Below are 22,614 nucleotides of genomic sequence, written 5' to 3' on the forward strand. Positions count from 1 at the left end.
CTCTACAGGCCTCAGTTAGCATGCTAAATGTTCAAGTTCATGACAGTACAGTTAGGAAAAAGACTGAACAAGTATGGTTTGTTTGGAAGGGTTGCCAGGAGAAAGCCTCTTCTCTCTAAAAAAAACATGGCAGCACAGCTTAGATTTGCAAAGCTGCATCTGAACAAATCGCAAGACCAAAGTGGAGATGTTTGGCCATAATGCACAGTGCCACATTTGGTGAAAACCAAACAGCATATCAGCACAAACATCTCATACCAACCATCAAGCATGGTGGTGGAGGGGTGATGATTTGGGCTTGTTTTGCTAACCACAGGAACTGGGCACCTTGCAGTCATTGAATCAGCCATGAACTCTGCATATCAAAGTATTTAGAGTCAAATGTGAGGTCATCTGTCTGACAGCTAAAGCTTGGCTGACATTGGGTCATGCAACAGGACAATAATCCCAAGCACACCAGGAAATCTACAACAGAATGGCTGAAACAGAAAATCAAGGTGTTGCAGTGGCCCAAAGACCAGACCTCAAACCGACTGAAATGCTGTGGGGGGACCTCAAAAGAGCTGTGCATAAACAAATCCCCACAAACCTCAATGAATTGAAGCAATGTTGTAGACTGGGCCAAAATTCCTTCACATATATGTGAGAGATTGATGAAGTCATACAGAAAACAATTACTTCAAGTTATTGCTGCTAAAGGTGGTTCTACAAGCTATTGAATCATAAAGTGTACTTACAGGTGAAACTCGAAAAATTAGAATATCGTGGAAAAGTTCATTTATTTCAGTAATGCAACTTAAAAGGGGAAACTAATATGAGATAGACTCATTACATGCAAAGCAAGATAGTTCAAGCCGTGATTTGTCATAATTGTGATGATTATGGCTTACAGCTCATGAAAACCCCAAATCCACAATCTCAGAAAATTAGAATATTACATGCAATCAATAAAACAAGGAGTGTACATAGAACAATATCGGACCTCTGAAAAGTATAAGCATGCATATGTACTCAGTACTTGGTTTGGGCCCCTTTTGCAGCAATTACTGCCTCAATGCGGCGTGGCATGGAAGCTATCAGCCTGTGGCACTGCTGAGGTGTTATGGAAGACCAGGATGCTTCAATAGCCGCCTTCAGCTCTTCTGCATTGTTCGGTGTCAGGTCTCTCATCTTTGTCAGGTCTCTCATCTTTCTCTTGGCAATGCCCCATAGATTCTCTATGGGGTTCAGGTCAGGCGAGTTTGCTGGCCAATCAAGCACAGTAATCCCACGGTCATTGAACCAGGTTTTGGTGCTTTTGGCAGTGTGGGCAGGTACCAAGTCCTGCTGGAAAATGAAGTCAGCATCCCCATAAAGCTCGTCTGCAGAAGGACTGGACTTCAAGCATCTTGCAGTGTGTGCCTCTCCATTCTTCCTCCAGACTCTGGGTCCTTGGTTTCCAAATGAGATGCAAAAGTTGCTCTCATCAGAAAAGAGGACTTTGGACCACTGAGCAACAGACCACGTCTGTTTTTCTTTAGCCCAGGTAAGACGCTTCTGACGTTGTTTGTTGTTCAGGAGCGGCTTGACAAAAGGAATACATTTGAAGCTCATGTCCAGGATCCGTCTGTGTGTGGTGTCTCTTGATGCACTGACTCCAGCCTCAGTCCACTCCTTGTGAAAGTCCCCAACCCTTTTGAATGGCCTTTTCCTGACAATCCTCTCCAGGCTGCGGTCATCCCTGCTGCTTGTGCACCTTTTTCTTCCACACTTTTCCCTTCCACATAACTTTCTATTAATGTGCTTTGATACAGCACTTTGGGAACATCCAACTTCTTTTGCAATTACCTTTTGAGGCTTTCCCTCCTTATGGAGGGTGTCAATGATGGTTTTCTGCACAACTGTCAGGTCAGCAGTCTTCCCCATGATTGTGATTCCTACTGAGCCAGACTGAGAGACCATTTAAAGGGTCAGGAACCCTTTGCAGGTGTTATAGCTTAATTCGCTGATTAGAGTGGGACACTTTGAGCCTAGAATATTGTACCTTTTCACAATATTCTAATTTTCTGAGATTGTGGATTTGGGGTTTTCATGAGCTGTACAATTATGACAAATCACAGCTTGAACAATCTTGCTTTGCATGTAATGAGTCTATCTCATATATTAGTTTCCCCTTTTAAGTTGCATTACCGAAATAAATGAACTTTTGCACAATATTCTAATTTTTCGAGTTTCACCTGTAGTTTTTCACACATGGCTTCTCCATTTTGGCTCTTTTTGTAAAATAAATGATGACATGGTGTAATGTGTCATGTGTTGTTGTGCATCTGAGGTTGTATTTACCTACTTTTAAGAACTGCTAAGGACCAGACGATTTTTACTATCTCCTGATACGTAAAACCACAGAAGTCACAGAAAGTGTACTTTGTTTTTCACGTGACTGTACTTTTTAAAGACTGAGAAAAATAAACCTATTCAGGTTTCCTTCACTTTAGTATTAAATACCCTCCACTCCAATAATTTAAGAATTACAAAGTTCATATTTTTTATTTTATTTTAGCCATTCACTCGGGCTGTATGAACTACAACAAAAAGACACGTTCCATTCTTGAGAGAAAAATTTAAAAAAATCATTCCATCCACAAGTCAGTGGACTCATGGGCACTACAGAAACTTAGTTCAGCTAATGTTTGAAATGTGAACATAACAGCATAGGGATTTTCACAGTAAACCAGGAAACAGGTTACCCTTGGAAGAACGTAGCATCCTGCCTTTTCACATAAAGGAACTATAAATAAGAAGCGTGAAAATATCCCAAGACTTATATAACATAAACAAAGTTCTCCTAATTAAGTATAAAAGGCATGTAGGCACCATCTCACAAATCTTGAAATTCAGAAAGCAAGGGAAAAGCAAAACATGCATGGACTTTGCAATACTTAAGATTAGATCTACAGGAGCTGTAGAATAAGCTGGTTGAGTGACTGAAGGTGTTGACCTGCACTTTTCAAATGTTCTTCTTTCCATAAAGGCACAGTCTTGTTTTTAGAAAGAAATGAATACAGCCAAGGGTGGGCTGGCCTAGTATCTCTTTGCACAATATGAATATGAATTTTCTACCTGCAGGTGGGCAAATTTCTGTCTCTTGGTCCACATGTGGATTTCTCCACCTGCTATCTGAAACAGTACAGCTCATTCTAAGTCCTCATTCTGCAACATGGATAGACCAGGACACCAATTCACCTGATCCAGATTTTCAGTGGGCTGTCAGAAATAATGGCTCAAGTCTTGCAAGCACATTCATGTTTTCAATTTATTGTTTCAAGGAATCTTTCCTTTTCCCCCTCCCCCCATCTCAATGTAGCAAAACTCACCATATCAAACCCAAATCAGTAGATTTGGGGGAGAATGGAATGAGGTCACAAGAAGGCTAAAGAATTCTCACTCTAAAGGCCCTGAGGGGAAAGAAACAGCAGCAGCCTGGTGAGCAAAAGGGGGGAAAGTTATCAACAATAAACCATTTCTATGGTAGGTGGTCAATGGTCTTGCCCATCAAACTAGTTGCTCTAAGGTCAAGAGAATATAGTGATACCCCTCCCCATGCCACCTCTTTAGTCATTTTAGTAAGGTACCCCTCCTCCTCCTCTGGGAGGTACTCTATTCTGCCCACGAAAAGCTTTCCCATAAGCAGTGGACTGGATTGCGTTTCCCCACGTGTGACTTGTACCTGTGTCACTCAAATGAGCCTTTGTTACTCCCACCTCTTTGTTATGAATTTTGGCCTCTGAGTGTACCAGTGTATTATTACTCCCTTCAGTTTTGATGAAGGACTGCCCAACAGCAGAATGTATCCCTAAAGGGACTCGGGTGAAACGGAGGTCCTGGTCACCAGGGAATTGAATTGGTCCTGCGCTCTGGTAACTGCTTGACTCTCTGATGTCACTTGTGAAACCCAGGAAGGTCCTACTTTTCCCCATGGGTGATGATGATGTCTCTGCTATAGTCTGGTTGAAATTTCTTTCATCAATATCCAAATTGCAGCTCTCACGCCTGACGGTGGTATAAGTCCTGGATGAAGTTTGTGACCTGGTGTATTCCAAGAAGGGCCTTACAACTTGGGGTTCCTGCTTTGGGTGGCTCAGCAGCCCTGTCTCTTGCCGAGTTAAAAGTTGGAGGAGAGTGGCTGTCACAGCCGGGTTCAACTCCTGAGCTGCACTAGAGTTGTTTTCTTCAGTCAGATTGGGTGGTGGCAGCAGTGGTGGTCCAGGAGGCTCAGGGGGTCTCTTCTCTGGTGGGAGAATGTGATGACAGGCTGTGTGGAATGGTTACTTCTTTTAAACACCATCTCATAAGTACATGTGAACAAACATCAAACATTTCAGACACAGATATATAGGAAGTAGCCAAACTTAGGGAAGAGCACATTCTTTGAATAACTTCCAGATTATCAGACATAAAAAGGATTTCATATTACAGGACTCAAAAATTCTCTGAGATGTTTGAGAGCCAGTGCCAATCAGGGTAACAGTACTAGGTATGACATTACTGTGCATGCTTTAAAGCTTTTTTTAAAGCTTTAAAAGAGGTAAACAAAAGCAAAACAAATTTCTGCATCAAAGTAATCCAAATTCTGAGACCCATGTACAAGATAAGCATTTCTCTGTTTATTGTCACAGTCAGTTGCAAAGATCTAGGCAGGGTGTCCCCCCCACCCCAAAAATATGGTGCTGAGTCCCTCCATCTTCTAAAATGTTAGCAGTCATTGCCCATAGTATTTTCAAATACTATCTCTGAAAATAAAATGGCTAAATATACTCCTTTAAACAAATGAACGTATTTTCACTATGAAGAATATTACAGACAGAAAATTCCATGTAGAACATACAATAGCCCTTCCCATAATCAAAGCCCATATGGAATACCCAAAAGAAAGAAATGTACACTGATCCAATTGTACAAGAGACCAAGTAATATGCTGCTCATTTCTGTTCTGGTAAAATGTAGGGATTCTCCCCATAGTTACCTTGGAGTACTGCTGATATCCCAAACCAGTATAGCTGAATAAGAATGGACCCTCTCCACCAAATTTAGCCTAGTTCAGACTAAGCACCTGGCATTTCTACTTCAGTTTAGACCACAGTAGTTTTGTCCATAAGAAGGGCAAGATGATGGGACAAGCCTCAGTCTCAATGGGAGAATCTGTGTCCTCTCAAAAGTAGAGCAGACTTCTTTTGAAATCCTTTCCTCGGCACAGATCAGCACCAATTTTAAGTTCACCTTCATTAAAGGGCTTAAATATTTAATTTGAATAACATTAACTACAGGTTTAACTCATAGTCATAAGGTTTCGAAGCACAAAGCTAGGGCAGTAATGAGGAGGACCATGACCTAGCCTTCTCAGTACCACACTAGCTTTCACATACGTGAAAATTGACATGAGTATCTGAGCAATCACTTTTCAAGTTAATGTGGTACAAGCCAAGACTTCCCAAACTTACACTCTGAAAATTCTTTTACATGAGGGGAGCTGGGGACAAGAGTACACAACCTGCTCAAGGTTTTACCAGTATTTTCAGGAACCCAAAGCTGTCACCAGATTCCACACACACTCAGAGATGACTACCAGGCATGGTTAAAGAATATTCAAAGTGTTTTTTATTTACCACATGGAAAGACCCACATAATTTTCCCCCTTAAGTCCTGGGAGCAAGGGGGTGTCACAATTATTTACCTGCAGTTTCCTCCTGAGGCAAAGTGGGGGTTTTCTGTGGCCCCCACAGATCACTGTTCTTCTCACTCCTATTCTCTGTGTTTGTTGCAGGCTCTTGGGTTTTAATTAGCTGGCTCAGCAAAACTGCCAGGATGCTTTGCATGTCTCCCTGAGTGCTTGCCGCTTCTGGAGTGGCGTGCTCTTCAGAGGGACCGGCTGGTGGGGATGGTTCCTCAGCAGCTGTTTCCTCTTCAGGCACTTTCTGAGAATCCTGCAGTTGCTGAGTGGTGGTAGCTTCATTAAGTGCATTGATTGACTGGTTAAGGGCCTCTAGATGTTGCTGCATCTCAAGGTTTGAATGGATGTTGAGTAGTTGGGCCATCTGTGGAACACTTAGGTCTGTCTGGCTCTGCAACAAGTTCAATAAGACAGCCAGCTCACTCTGATTCAACTGCTGTGTGATGTCACCAAGACCTACTGCAAACATAAGGCAAGGCACCAGGGAATAGAAAAACGAGAAAAAAAGGCCTTAGTAAAGGTAGAACAGAAAATGTCTACATGTAACTTTACCCCATGCTTACAGACACATTTGGAGAACTATTTCTCTCCTCCTTTCCTTCAAGAAATAATTTAAAAAATTATTCAATGTAAGACCAATAATCTGGAAGTTGAGTCATGGCAACTGGACTTTTTTTATTTGAAATGTTTCACTGCTTATCTTTCAAAGCTACTTGGATAAGCAACAAAATGTTTCAAACAAACAAACAAAAAACAGTTACCTTGAATCAACTTCTAGACAACTCTACCTGGATGACTGAGAATCTTCATTGTAAGACCAGTAAATGAATTAACAATCTAAGGATATAGGGTGCATACATAGGGCCACAGCAAAAAATGTCAAACAGAATATTCATTCAAAATACTGGAGAGAGAACTACTATGTAAGTCCAGCTTCTAACCTGACATACCAGGATGGTTTGTCTACTTTCAGAGGTGAATATATAGAAACTTCTCTCAATCTGGTATCCTCTAGTCATAAGAACTGAAGTTCAGAAAAACTGACATTTACCAATTTGGAGAGATCAGTCTAAATTATAAAACAGGAAGGCACACGTTCCAGTCTTGCTATTGTGTTTCCCCGAAAATAAGACCTATCCCGAAAACAACCCATAGCTTAATGTGTGCACCTAATATAAGCCCTACCCCCAAAATAAGCCCTCCATCTGGTTATACAAGGTGGGGCAAGGCGCACACGTAAAAAGCTAGGGCACGGGTGGGGGGGAGCTACCCCAAGTGCCCTACACCAGCTTACCTCAGGACCGCCAAAGCCAGGCCTCCCACACCCCACCTGTCGCACCGCTGCCTGACTTCGTTTGCAGCAGGACCACCACTCGCAGGAGCTGCGTGGTGCGTTGCACCAGTGCCACTGCTTGTGTGTGCCACGGCACATGCCACATGGCATCCTGCCGCAAGCAGCAGCACTGGCGCAACATGCCATCCTGCCACAAGCAGCAGCACCAGCACCACATGGCCTGTCACAAGCGGCTGAAGTCGGGTGGCAGCACAACAGGTGTCAGGGCATGGGAGGCCTGGCTGCGGTGGTCCTGAGGTAAGCGGGTAAGACATCCCCCGGAAATAAGACCTAGTGCCTCTTTTGGAGGCAAAAAAAAATATAAGACCTGGTCTTATTTTCGGGGAAACACGGTATGTATGACTACAGCACTATTAAGCAATTTCTTCTGTTTGTTCCAGTTTTATACACCTGCTAGATCACACTACTGCCTATTGTAATTGCAGCCTCAGCCCCCTTGGTGCATTTGCCTCATCTGTCTTCAGCTTCCAGAATACTCTGCTCTGGTCAGTGTGGTGGATGAGAGATGTCAGGAAAGACAAAAGAATAACCCTGTTAATTTTTCTGGAACTCTTCAGCAACTATTGATTAATCTTCTACAAAGATCTTCTAAACTGAGAGTGAAAAGCAGCATTTTAGGGATCTATACTGTTTTTACAACTCCACAGGACTGTTTTGGTGTGATTTGTAACCAGGTTCTCAGGTGAGCAAATATGCTAAATAAGACTTTGAAGCCAGTGACACACTGAGTAAGGAACAGAAGGAGACGCTAGGAATAGATGCTTCAACAGTCAAGTTTAATTCATTGTAGGTGTATGCCTCAATGACTAAAATAATTGTGTATCTCAAATCTGAAACAGAATTTAATTCAAACTGGAGACCATTCTTCAATTATAAATCAATACATTAATTTATACCACAACCAAAATTTGGATTCCTTTCTGCATAATTTTTTACTAATAAAATACAGTCAATGACCAGCAGGACTGCATAAAGTCTATATTGTAGCTTTATAGGACTTCTAAAGTAGAATAGACTTTTAGTAGTATGGACTGAGTTTACCATTGTTCACAAATTTCATTTCCTGATTTATACTACTATTAACTATGGTTCTTGATATTTATGCTTTGCTTAGAGCTTACAATTGATGTTCAAGCTTTTAAGAAGATATAATGTATTCCATTATTCAGCATCAATTAATTATATTCTAGAAAATTATAATCTTTATGACATTTGTAAATCCCTTGCTTCTTCTTTTGTCCCTTTTGTTCTTTTTCCTTCTCTCTTTATATAATTACCTAAAACGTCTAATAAAAACATATTACAGAAGAGACCCAGCTGCTTAACAGGCACAGATAAACCCTGTCTGAAGAACACATTCTATTTATTGAAGTTAGTACATAATACATATGTACAGCATACTTTTTATTATATACAGTTTATGCATGTATAAATATGAATGGGATTTTATGCACATGTAAAATGGTAATGAGATTTCCATTAAGAGACTGCTAAATTGAAGTCCAGTAAATAAAGGATTTGCTGGCTCTTCACCCAGGCCTTTGGTGAGGAAGAGTAAAACCACTTGGTTCATCATGCTTGCCATCTTTTATCTTTTATTGATTTTATTTTAATTTCTTTGATTGTTGTGAGCTGCCCAGGGTCACTGACAATCAGGCGGCACACAAGTTTAATAAGTGATGATTCTTACTGGATAAATTTCCAGAAACTGCTCAGAAATGTAAGATAGAATATAGCTGTGAAGTGTCTAATCAAAATTGGATGTTGTCAACTTGAACTGGGCCTTTATTTATAAAGTAGTGGAAAAATGGACTTTGGATTGAGCTTTATACAGGGTCTGAAGTCCATCTATATACTCTAGAAAGCTCAGATCACAGTGAATAGAGATTTTATAAAACCATGTGAAATCCAAAATGGAACAAGACAGGGGTGTCCTTTATCCCCTTTATTATTTATTCTAGTGTTGGAACTGTTAAATAGAGATATTAGACAAAAATAACAGAGTAAAAGGACTACAAATTAAAGTGCATAATTACAAATTACATGCATTTGCTGACAATTTGGTATTGATTGTGCAAGACCCGCTAGAGAACACTGAATGTTATGAGGAAGATCAAAATGTTTGGAGAAATGGCGGGTTTAAAAATAAATAAAAGACAACAATACTAAGAATATCAATGTGGAAGATCAGAGGAAATTGGAATTTAAAACTGATTTTAAAGTTATGAAAATGGTACAGTATTTGCGGGTGACTCTTACTGAGGAAAATTGTAAGCTTTACAAAAATAATTATGGTAAAATATGGAAGGAGATAAAATTGGATTTAAATAGAAGGCAAAAAGATTTGTCATTAATGGAAAGAATTTCAGTAATTAAAATGAATGTACTACCTAGAATGTTATTTTTTATTCCAGACTATACCGATATTGATTAGAGATTCCACTTGCAAACAGTGGCAGAAAGACATATCTAAATTTATTTGGCAGAATAAAAAACCAAGAATTAAATACAAGCTCCTACAAGATTCTAAAAATAGAGGAGGTCCAGGTTTGCCTGCTTTTAGATTATATTACAATGTTTGTTGTCTGGTATGGTTAAAAGATTGGATAAGCTTAAAAAATTCAAGGCTGTTATACCTTGAAGGCTCTGATTTGAGATTTGGGTGGCAATTATATAAAGATGATAGTCAGGAGAAAGCGGAGGATTGTTTCCAAAAAGCCAAACTACCCAAAGTCACAGAGGAAATTAGAAATATGTTGAATGAAGGAATTAGGTTGTCTGAGGTGATAACGGCTATTAATAAACAAAAAAATAATAAAGCATCGGGTCCTGATGGCCTCCCGATAGAAATTTATAAGGAACAACAAAATATTTTAGTACAACACTTATTGGAGGTGTTCAATGCAGTCTTGGAAGAAGCAAGAATTCCTAAGTCATGGTCTGAGGCAAACATAGTCCTTATCCCGAAAGATAATGCCGATCATACATTAATTCAAAATTACAGGCCTATATCTCTACTTAATTCTGACTACAAGATATTTACAACAATTATAGCAGAGCGACTAAAAAGGTTCCTAAATGATTTTATACATGTGGATCAGAATGGTTTCCTTGCTAAAAGGCAAACTAAGCACAACATTAGGGTAATATTGGACACATTAGAATATTACGAATCACATAGAGGACAACAGATGGTGTTGTTATTCTTAGATGCCCAGAAGGCCTTTGATAATGTTAAATGGTCGTTTTTATATCAACAACTTAGATATATGGCTATGGGTGAAAATTTCACAAATATAATAAGGGCAATTTATACTAATCAGGAAGCAAAAGTAATTATAAACGGGGAAGCATCTAGGAAATTTCAAATACAAAAGGGAACACGGCAAGGCTGTCCCTTATCTCCATTACTGTTTATATTGACATTAGAAGTCCTAACGAGGATAATTAGAAATGAACTGCAGATAAAAGGATTGGACATTAAAAAGGAAACTCCCATGATTTCTGAAGGCAAGCTGTTCCACTGGTTAACTGTCCTCACTGTTAGGAAGTTTCTCCTTAATTCCAGGTTGCTTCCCTCTTTGGTCAGTTTCCAAGCATTGTTTCTTATCCTGCCCTCTGGTGCTTTGGAGAATAGTATGACACCCTCTTCTTTGTGGCAGCCCCTCAAATACTGAAATACTGCTATCATGTCACTCGTTTCTTTTCTTTAGACTAGCCAAACCCAAGTCCTGCAGCCGTTCTTCTTATATTTGTCTCCAGGCCTTTGATGAATTTAGTTGCTCGTCTCTGAACTTTTTCCAAGGTCTCAACACCCTTTTTATAGTATGGTGACCAAAATTGGTTGCAGTATTCCTGGTGTGGTCTTGTTAGGTTTTTATAAAGCGGTCCTAATACTTCGCGTGATCTTGATTCTATGCCTCTGTTTATACAACCCAGGATTGTATTAGCTTTTTTGGCTGCTGCTGTACACTGCTGGCTCATAGTCAAGTGATCATCCACTAGGACTCCAAGGTCTCTCTCACAGTTGCTGTTTTTGAGCCAGGTCTCGCCTAATCTGTACTTAAACCTTTGATTTTTCCTGCCTAAATGCAAAACTTTGCTTTTCTCCACATTAAAACTCATTTTGTTAGACAGGGCCCATTGTTCAAGTTTATCAAGATCTTTTTGGATCCTAAGCTTGTCTTCTGGCGTGTTGGCTATTCTTGCCAGTTTAGTGTCATCTGCAAATTTGATGAGTTCCCCTTTTATTCCCTCATCTAAGTCATTAATGAAGATATTGAAGAGCACTGGGCCTAAGACGGAGCCTTGTGGTACCGCACTGCTTACTTCTCTCCATGTGGATGTAGTACCATTGAGGACTACTGGATGGACTACTACTGGATGGACAAATAGACTAAAATTTACATTAAATTATAGCTTGAAAGTAAGTTTTTATAAAATGATGTATCGTTGGTATTTGACCCCAGGTAGACTAGCGAAAATATATAAAGGGACTTCTCATAAGTGCTGGAAATGTACTCAAAATCCAGGTTCATTTTATCGCATGTGGTAGTCTTGTAAATATGTGGAAACATACTGGATAAACATAACAATGACAATGCAGAAAATATTTAAGATACAAATATTAATGAAACCTAAAGTTTTTCTTTTAGGTATGATGGACAAGCCAATTGAAAAACAATCTGGGGTGCTATTCCTTCACATGGTAATGGCTACGAGGGTTCCACTTGCCAAGCACAGGAAAGAAAAAGGGATGCCAACTGTTGAAGAATGGATTTTGAAATTGAGTGAATTAGCAAAGATGGCGAAATTAACTGCTTTGATTACAGATAATGGACTACAAAACTTTGAGAGACTGGAAACTGTGGACTTTCTAGGCACTAAATACAACAACAGATGGTTAAGAGAGGGACTTGAAGATTAGTGTTTAACTTAACCTGATGACTTCTTCTTTAATATATATATATATATATATATATATATATATATATATATATATATATATATGTGTGTGTGTGTGTGTGTGTGTGTGTGTAAATTTTAAATTGCTAACAAAGAATTAAGGGAGATTGATATGCATTTCAAACTTATTAGTTTTCATCAGTCAGCCATACCCTTCTGAGATTCGAACCTGGGCTGATTGCACATTAGGCAGTTGTTTTCATCAGTATGGCTGACTGATGAAAACTAATAAGTTTGAAATGCATATCAGTCTCCCTTAATTCTTTGTTAGCAATTTAAAATTTACACAAATATGAGCTGTCACCGGTGTGACTACTGCCTGTCGATGGCCTTCAGGTTAGGCTGACACAGGAAATAAAGATTTGTCCCATGTTTGGGGCCTAGCAAGGTAATCTAAAAATAGTTAACAAGCATTTGACATATATCTCCCCTTGCTTCTCAGCTAACAAAGCGAGAGAGATCCTGTGGCTTAGAGGTGAAAACAACTGCCTAATGTGAAATCAGCCCAGGTTCGAATCTCAGAAGGGTATGGCTGACTGATGAAAACTAATAAGTTTGAAATGCATATCAGTCTCCCTTAATTCTTTGTTAGCAATTTAAAATTTACAGAAATATGAGCTGTCACCAGTGTGACTACTGCCTGTCGATGGCCTTCAGGTTAGGCTGACACAGGAAATAAAGATTTGTCCCATGCTTGGGGCCTAGCAAGGTAATCTAAAAATAGTTAACAAGCATTTGACTATATACAGTCAGGTCCAGAAATATTGGGACATCGACACAATTCTAACATCTTTGACTCTATACACCACCACAATGGATTTGGAATGAAACAAACACAATGTGCTTTAACTGCAGACTGTCAGCTTTAATTTGAGGGTATTTACATCCAACTCAGGTGAATGGTGTAGGTATTACAACAGTTGGCATATGTGCCTCCCACTTGGTAAGGGACCAATAGTAATGGGACAATTGGCTTCTCAGCTGTTCCATGGCCAGGTATGTGATATTCCCTCATTACCCCAATTACAATGTGCAGATAAAAGGCCCAGAGTTCATTTCAAGTGTGCTATTTGCATTTGGAATCTGTTGCTGTCAACTCTCAAGATGAGATCCAAAGAGCTGTCACTATCAGTGAAGCAAGCCATCATTAGGCTGAAGAAACAAAACAAACCCATCAGAGAGATAGCAAGAACATTAGGCGTGGCCAAAACAACTGTTTGGAACATTCTCAAAAAGAAGGAACGCACCGGTGAGCTCAGCAACACCAAAAGACCCGGGAGACCACGGAAAACAACTGTGGTGGATGACCGAAGAATTCTTTCCCTAGTGAAGAAAACACCCTTCACAACAGTTGGCCAGATCAAGAACACTCTCCAGGAGGTAGGTGTATGTGTGTCAAAGTCAACAATCAAGAGAAGACTTCACCAGAGTGAATACAGAGGGTTCACCACAAGATGTAAACCATTGGTGAGCCTCAAAAACAGGAAGGCCAGATTAGTGTTTGCCAAACGACATCTAAAAAAGCCTTCACAGTTCTGGAACAACATCCTATGGACAGATGAGACCAAGATCAACTTGTACCAGAGTGATGGGAAGAGAAGAGTATAGAGAAGGAAAGGAACTGCTCATGATCCTAAGCATACCACCTCATCAGTGAAGAGTGGTGGTAGTGTCATGGCGTGGGCATGTATGGCTGCCAATGGAACTGGTTCTCTTGTATCTATTGATGATGTGACTGCTGACAAAAGCAGCAGGATGAAGTCTGACATGTTTCGGGCAATATTATCTGCTCACATTCAGCCAAATGCTGCAGAACTCATTGGACGGCGCTTCACAGTGCAGATGGACAATGACCCAAAGCATACTGCAAAAGCAACCAAAGAGTTTATGAAGGGACAGAAGTGGAATGTTATGCAATGGCCAAGTCAATCACCTGACTTGAATCCCATTGAGCATGCATTTCACTTGCTGAAGACAAAACTGAAGGGAAAATGCCCCAAGAACAAGCAGGAACTGAAGATAGTTGCAGTAGAGGCCTGGCAGAGCATCACCAGGGATGAAACCCAGCGTCTGGTGATGTCTATGCGTTCCAGACTTCAGGCTGTGATTGTCTGCAAAGGATTTGCAACCAAGTATTAAAAAGGGAAAGTTTGATTTATGATTATTATTCTGTCCCATTACTATTGGTCCCTTACCAAGTGGGAGGCACATATGCCAACTGTTGTAATTCCTACACCGTTCACCTGAGTTGGATGTAAATACCCTCACATTAAAGCTGACAGTCTGCAGTTAAAGCACATTGTGTTTGTTTCATTCCAAATCCATTGTGGTGGTGTATAGAGCCAAAGATGTTAGAATTGTATGTATGTATGTGTGTGTGTGTGTGTGTGTGTATATATATATATATATATATATATATATATATATATATATATATATATATATATATATATATATATATATATATATATATATATATATATATATATATATATATATATATATATATATATATATATATATATATCCTAATAAGCAGGCATATACATAGAATGAAGGCTACTGCTAAGCTTGTAAGCCGCCCTGAGTCTTCGGAGAAGGGCGGGATATAAATGGAATTAAAATAAAATAAATAAAATAATATATATATAGATGTATATATATAAAAAAAATAAAGGGAACAGAAAATAAGACATCCTACTATTAAATACAGTACACTGTGTTGTTTAAGTGTTCCCTTTATTTTTTTGAGCAGTGTGTGTATATGTATGTATGTGTGTGTATATATATATGTGTGTGTGTGTGTGTGTGTGTGTGTGTGTGTGTGTGTGTGTAAAAGGGGAGGAGTTTACTTTTTTTTTCAGCACCCAACCAGGGTAGATCCTACGTTAAATTTATTTGATCACTTTTTTCTTTTTTGTACACTATTTTTTTGTTGTTGTTAGTGCTAAATGTACACTTTTGTTCTGTTTAGTATTTCTCTTTTTATGATAAAATAAATACACAGTGAGGGGGAAAAGTATTTGATCCCCTGCTGATTTTGTATGTTTGCCCAGTGACAAAGAAATGATCAGTCCATAATTTTAATGGTAGGTTTATTTTAACAGTGACAGAATAACAACAAAAAAAATCCAGAAAAACACATTTCAACGAAGTGATAAATTGATTTGCATTTTAATGAGTGCAATAAGTATTTCACCTTCACAAAACATGACTTAGCACTTGGTGGCAAAACCCTTGTTGGCAATCAGAGGTCAGACATTTCTTGTAGTTGGCCACCAGGTTAGCACACATCTCAGGAGGGATTTTGTCCCACTGCTCTTTGCAGATCATCTCAGTCATTAAGGTTTTGAGGCTGACATTTGGCAGCTCGAACCTTCAGCTCCCTCCACAGATTTCCTATGGGATTAAGGTCTGGAGACTGGCTAGTCCACTCCAGGACCTTGAGCTACTCCTTTGTTGCCTTGGCTGTGTGTTTTGGGTCATTGCCATGCTGTAATACCCATCCACGACCCATTTTCAATGCCCTGGCTGAGGGAAGGAGGTTCTCACCCAAGATTTGACAGTACATGGCCCCGTCCATCGTCCCTTTGATGCGGTGAAGTTGTCCTGTCCCCTTAGCAGAAAAACACCCCCAAAGCATCTGATCACAACACTTTTACCCAGTTCTCCTCTGAATCATTCAGATGTTCATTGGCAAATTTAGACAGGCCTGTACATGTGCTTTCTTGAGCAGGGGGACCTTGCGGGTGCTACAGGATTTCAGTCCTTCACGGCATAGTGTGTTACCAATTGTTTTCTTGGTGACTATGGTCCCAGCTGCCTTGAGATCATTGACAAGATCCTCCCATGTAGTTCTGGGCTGATTCCTCACAGTTCTCATGATCACTGAAACTCCATGAGGCGAGATCTTTCATGGAGCCTCAGACTGAGGGAGATTGACTTATTTTGTGTTTCTTCCATTTGCGAATAATCGCACCAACTGTTGTCACCATTTCACCAAGTTACTTGGCGACAGTCTTGTAGCTCATTCCAGCCTTGTGTAGGTCTACAACCTTCTCCCTGACATCTTTGGACACCTCTTTGGTCTTGGCCATGGTGGAGAGTTTGGAATTTGATTGCTTCTGTGGACAGGTGTCTTTTATACAGGTAACAAGCCGAGATTAGGAGCACTCTCCTTAAGAAAGTGCTCCTAATCTCAGCTCATTACCTGTATAAGACACCTGGGAGCCAGAAAACTTGCTGATTGATAGTGGATCAAATACTTATTTCACTCATTAAAATGCAAATCAATTTATCACTTTTTTGAAATGCGTTTTTCTGGATTTTTTGTTGTTATTCTGTCTCTCACTGTTAAAATAAACCTACCATTACAATTGTAGACTGATCATTTCTTTGTCAGTGGGCAAACATACAAAATCAGCAGGGGATCAAACAATTTTTCCCCTCACTATATATAAACTTAGCGCCTTGCTGTAATCCTGCCATCAAAGGCTAGGGGGAAGAGGGCATGGGGACAGTGGCGTAGCGTGGGTTGTCAGCACCCGGGGCAAGGCAAGTAATTTGCGCCCCCTAACCCGTGGATTTTAGCACTCGAGTCTGCCGCAGGGAGCCCCGCATCCTGGGCGTCCGCTGCACCCCCCACCCACGCCTCCCCCGGGAAAAGGGGGAAGGTCCGGCATCCCCTCCCTCACGTGCGGCAGAAGCGCCGGTACCCGAGGCCGTGCCAGGAGGCGGGCGGCGCAGCGGAGCCTCCGCTTCGGAGCCATCGGGGGGGCGGCTGGGGGCGCCGCCGTCCCTTTCTTACCTCTGATGCCTGGAAGAGAGCGGGACCCGCCAGCGCAGCTGCCCGTCTCGCTCAGGCATGCACCGCGGCTGGCCGGGGTTTCCGCCGGGGGCGCATCCGGGCGCAGGGAGCGAGGGAGGGGGCCGGCACGACGCCCCGTGAGCTTGGCAGCCCTTGGCCGGAGCTGCGGCTGAGCCTGGAGCCGCACCAGCCCGCACCTGCTGCCCCGGGAGAGCTTGGCTCGCTCCTCTGACCCCCCTCCCGCCACCCGCCGCCCCCTCAGCCACGTGCGCCAGGCCGCCACCGCGGCGGGGCCGCTCTAGCGCGGAGAGGGGGAGGCCGGTCCCTGTTCGGCCCGCCAGCCCCGGGAGAGCCCCGCGCGAGCGCCTCGCCAGCCGCTGAACTCTGGCTTTTCAGCAGGAGCGACCTTGCCCTGCTTGCCCTTGCCCGGCGCCGGGAGCAGCCGCCGCCGACTGCCCCGCTTTTCGCAAGCCCCGCTACGACGCCGCCACCTGCCGCGGGGTGAGGGAGTCGGGGCCGCACTGGCGGGCACTTCTCTGGCAGTGGGGCATGCTGGTGCCCTGCACTGCGCTCCGTCTGCGGGGGCCGCCCTGGGAAAGGTGGAAGTGCAGCTGTGGTCTGGGATGGCTCCGAGCCCTGTCTGGCCGGCTTTGTGCCTCCGTCCCCCAAGAGTAGCTGGTTGTGAGTTGCTGCTTCCCCGAGTGCGCCTCAGCCCCGGATCCCCCCCGCGGGACTCCAGCCGCGCGAAGGGCGCTTCGGCGCGTCTTCCATCCCTCCCGAGTGCGAGCGCGCCCCCCCAGATGTTGCGCCCGGTGCGGCCGGCCCCCCCTGCAGCCCCCACGCTACGCCACTGCATGGGGAGGAATGAACAAATGGGCAATACACCTGTGTCAGTATGTGATGGGAAATAGGGAGGGGGGAAATGACAGCTTGATGAAGAACAGAGCTCAGAACCAGTTTGTGCCAGCACTCAAGGCCATGCACCCCGAGAAGGAATGTGGATTACCCCAAACATCTCAGTGTTCTCAAACACCTAGGCAAGTATCTTAATTGGCTGAAGACAAACTGGTCATGGGGGGAGGGCTTGGATGAAGGGAAACCTTCTGTATCTTTTTAGTGCGGGAAATTTAATTCTACTCTGACTTTACTACAGCCAGCATCTTTTAGTAAAAGAACCTATCACTTCAACCAAATGGAGTTGAGGGTCTTCCTTTCGTAAGAGATTGGACTGGGGCAGGTTTGACATTAGGCTAGAACTGCAATTGTGGTCAACCCAGAGAAGTCACCTCTACTGTGGGGACCGTGCACACGATTTCGGCTCAAGGGCGTGATCAAGAGGAGATCGAAGTCTAGGGGGAAGCATCTTCAAAAACCCCTGGAGGGCTAGATCTCTCCAAATGGATGGAAGAGGTGGAAAGTTGTGGCGACCCACCAAGGCCCCAATGGTCCCTCAGGGTTGGGAAGAAGGAAGAGTGGTAAGAAAAACCCATGGGGGTAACTTTCACCTGCGGGAGTCATGACAGCCAAGAGCTGTGAGTGGAATTGGAGGAGCTGGAGGTAGAACTGATCACGGGGGACCTGGATCAACAACACTGGATGCTAGAGCAAGACAAAGTTCCTGAGAGGGGCTTTTGACAACCTCAAAGCACACAAAACCTTGGTGTGAGTGATGCATTCCACCATCCAGCTGATTCCAGCCATGATGTGCAATGGGGTGACCACTTCTGCCGCTGCGAGTACAGTGGCACCAGGTTCCACAGCAGCAGCAGCTGCCCCGGCGCTCGGCCCTGCAGCCCAACCTGCACCGCCTGTGGGAGCAGCACCGGTGAGGCAAAGACGTTGCAAGCCAGCAGAGCTTGGCGTAAAATTTAATGGAGACCACAAGCAGTTGGGATTCTTCCTGGTGCAAGTTTGCACCTACATGCAAGAGTATGATCCAGAGATAGCCACCGAAGGGGCCAAGGTGCGGTACATAACTATGGCATTGGTGAGGACTGTGACAGAATGGATGGTCATCCTCCACAACAACGATGCCCCGGAGCTAAGAAACTTTGACCGTTTCATGGTAGCACTTTGGAAGCGTCTTGAAGACCTCCTAGATGACCGCAAAGCTAGGGACCACATAAAAACCATCAGCAAAGGCCAGAGAGGAATGGCTGAATACACCCAACAGTTTCACCACCTGGCTTGTCGACCAACTGTAGGACATCCTGATTGGGTGTTTCTGGGATGGGCTGAGTAACAATGTCTACAACACCTGTATCTCGAGGGGCACCGCATGGCTGGTACGTTCTGACAGAGGAAGTGGAAATTCACCTGCCTCAGTCCAAATATCGCCCAAGCCACAAGTGGCGAAGATCTCTCCCTGAAAAGAAAGAGGTTCCAAAGCCACTGCCACACAACCAGAGCCCATACCGATGATCCACTAGCTGCTTCAAGTGCAGGAAGGAGGGACACCGAGCTGCCGCTGCTGAGCTGCGCATCTAACCCAGAAGGCACCTCTGGGACCTGCCAAAAAAATGGTGAACCTGCCACAGAGAAACCACAAGACAGCCCTGAAGGGAATGGAAGTCGTATAGTTCACTCCATTCCCCAAAGATGGCGAGAGAACTCCAACCGGCCCCACAGATAGCCCGATGGAGAATGACACTAATGATGACCCCTTGGTAAGTCACTCAGTCAATCCAGTGACCATCCCCATAGAGTTGATGGTTCAAACCTCGGGGTGCAAGGGGACCCTAATAGCCCTCCTGGACTTGGGTTGCACCAGATGTCTGGTCAAGCCCGCCCTGGTTGAGAAACTGGGCGTGAAACTCAAGCAGCGTAAAGTGCCTGTGGCTTTCTGCCAACTGGACGACTCAGTGGCAGGGGGGATTCCGGTGATGTTCATTACCAAGCCAATGGAGATGAGGATGGGGGCACAAACAGAAACTTTTGAGTTTTATTGTGGCCCCTGGTATGGAGAGACCCCTTGTACTAGGACTGGCTTAGGTATTGAAGTGGAACCCCTACGTGAACTGGAGGAGGGGGCTGTTAAAGATCCAGTGAGCTGGCCACAAAGGGGGACAGGAGAACTGTGAGAAACCTGGCCCTAAGTTACCGTGGGCGATACCAAGAAGGGAAGTGGGAGCGACAACGAAGGAACGCCCCAAAGATGATCGTCGGATCCCCAGAGAATATTGGGACCTACGGGATGTTTTCAATGAAAAGGGATTGGACCCACCAGCCACCTGACTGCTCCACAAAGATCCTGCCAGGGGCTAAATTGCTCAAGCCTAAACTGTACTCGACCCCTAGGGAATTAGAGGAATTATGAACTTTCATAGACAAAAACCTGAAGCGTGGCTTCATCCAGCCTGCCAGACCAAGGGTGCCTGCTCTGGTACTATTCAGGGAAAAGAACGATGGGTCCCTTCGTCTATACATTGACTATTGCAGGTTAAATTCTGTTTGCATTGAAAATATCTACCCGCTACCCGTAATGCAGGACATGTTAGCCCATTTGGCAAAGGGGAAAATCTTTACCAAACTGGACTTGCGAGAAGCATACAGTATTACCGGGTTAGGATCAAAGAGGGTGACGAGTGGAAGACAGTTTTTAATTGCCCCTTAGGATGTTTCCAGTTCCAGGTCCTTCCTTTCAGACTGCAAGGGGCCCCTGCTGTGTTCACACAGCTGATAAACGAAGTGCTGTATGAGCACCTACACAAAGGAGTGCTAGTTTACCTGGCTGACATTCTAATCTATACTGAGACTATGGCAGAACATGTAAAACTGGTCAGGGCTGTGCTCAAAAAGCTCCATGCAGCCCAGCTGTATGCCAAGCTGTCAAAATACGAATTCCACCAGAGTAAAATTGACTATCTAGGCTACTGCATTTCTTTCAAGGTGATAGAGATGGACCCTGAGAAGGTATGGGTGGTACTGGACTGGGCTCCTCCCTGTACTAGGAAGCAACTACAAAGTTTCCTGGGGTTTGCAAACTTTTACCGCCAATTCATCCTGTTTGCCTGAATAGCCCTCCCTATCACCTATCTGCTAAAGACAAAAGGGGAGGAGAAACCCAAGCCTAGCCAGCCACTGAAATGGACAATGTAATGCCAAGTGGCATTTGAAAAACTCAAGCACCTGTTCACAGCAGAGCCGGAGCTGAAACACCCAGACCCCAATGCCCCCTTCGTCATCCAGGCAGATGCTAGTGATGTGGCAGTGGGGACAGTACTCTTAGAAAAGAATGAGCAAGGGGCTCTACAGTTGTGTGCGTATACTTCCAAAAAAACTCACTGAAGCCGAGTGCAGGTGGGCGGTCTGGGAAAAGGAGGCATATGTGGTGCACTGGGCACTCCTAACTTGGAGATATTTCTTAGAAGTGAGCAAAACGCCTTTTGAGGTGTGAACTGACCATAAAAACCTAGAGGCTCTAACCCACCCACCCACCCCTGCAAGTTGTCACCCAAACAGGTCCACTGGGCTTAGTAGTTTAACCAATTCAATTTCACCCTGAAATATCTCCCAGGGGGAAAAAATTCTTAGCGGATGCCTTGTCTAGAAGGCCACAATATAACAGCTCAAAGCCAGAAGTGATCAGACCAGTCATCCCGTCCCACCAATTAGCAGCTCCAGTCACCACTAAAGCACAAGCCAAGTTAAAGTCCCAAGTAGCTGAGGACATTAGGGCTGCCCTGAAGGCAGCACTAGAGGACAAATGGTTTCAAACCCGTAAGGGCGAGTGTATGATACAGGATGGTTTAGCCTGGATGGGAGCCAAACTATATGTCCCTGAAAGTCTTGCAAAAAAGCCATGATTCTAAAGCAGCAGGACAGTTTGGCTTTGTAAAAACTGTGCATCTGGTTAAACAACAATTCTGCTGGCAGTCATTGAAAAAACACACAGGCACGTAGCTAGCTGTCCTATCTGTGCATCTGCTAAAAGACGACAAGGGAAAACACCAGGCTCCTCCAGCCAGTAGCTGACCCCAATGCCCCATGGAAGGAGATCTCAATGGACTTCATAGTAGAGCTGCCCAAGAGTTCTCAGAAAACCGTAATTTGGGTGATAGACCTGTTCTCTAAACAAGTGCACTTTGTGTCTTGCTGTTCTGTTCCAGCAAGGACAACAACTTTTTTCTTTTTAAATCAATAGGCTGGAAAAACCCAACCCAAATTTATTTACAGTTGCAAGCCCTTCAAACAAAAAAGCAGAATATTTTCCTTAACAAAAATAAATGATTCAAACCTCAAACAAGAGTCAAACAGGAAGATTAGCAAGAACAGACCAGGATTTTCTTTGGATTTCTATGAACGGTTGCTTTCAGCAACCAGCTCCGCCCACACCTTCCCCTTTTATTAACAGCCCCAAGGTGTGGCTTCTCAATGCCTTCTCCTCCTTTTGCTGAGTTGCTTCATAGACTTCCTCTGGTCTGGTCTGCTCAACTGCCTTCTGCTTCTAGCATCTCTAAACAGATTCAGCTGTGACTCCTCTGAGTCTGAACCCTCCTCCTCACACAGCTGAGCCTCATAATGAACATGACTGGAGGCGCCCCCCCCTTCCTGTGACTGAGAGTCTTGCATCAGAGCCTCCCTCTAACACCGAAGGCTCTTTAACCCCCCCCCCCTCCTCCTCAGATCCCTCGGACTCAGCTGCTGGGAGCACAGGCTGACACGGAATCACAACACCTGCCAAAAAAATCCCTCCTGAATGTGCCCTTGCCAAACTGCTTACAAAAATTCCATGAACAATATCCTGATCAGCCTAGATGACCATCCATCTAATTATGTATT

General features: G+C 43.5%; 1 protein-coding gene across 1 annotated transcript in view; it reads right to left on the reverse strand.

Annotated features, from left to right (window-relative positions):
- Positions 1 to 3,599: 3,599 nt before the first annotated feature.
- LOC310648198 (cyclin-dependent kinase 12-like) overlaps positions 3,600 to 22,614 on the reverse strand; it is a gene marked incomplete at its 3' end in the record, with an annotated part of 189,356 nt that continues 170,341 nt past the window's right edge. Inside the window, exons 13-14 of the mRNA XM_083375947.1 lie at positions 5,711 to 6,163; positions 3,600 to 4,291 (exon numbers count right to left, since the gene is read on the reverse strand). Coding sequence (XP_083232073.1) covers positions 3,600 to 4,291; positions 5,711 to 6,163 — 1,145 coding nt within the window. The remainder of the gene's footprint in view (positions 4,292 to 5,710; positions 6,164 to 22,614) is intronic.

Source organism: Vipera ursinii (genome assembly GCF_947247035.1).
Source record: "Vipera ursinii genome assembly, chromosome: W".
Classification (NCBI taxonomy): domain Eukaryota; kingdom Metazoa; phylum Chordata; class Lepidosauria; order Squamata; family Viperidae; genus Vipera; species Vipera ursinii.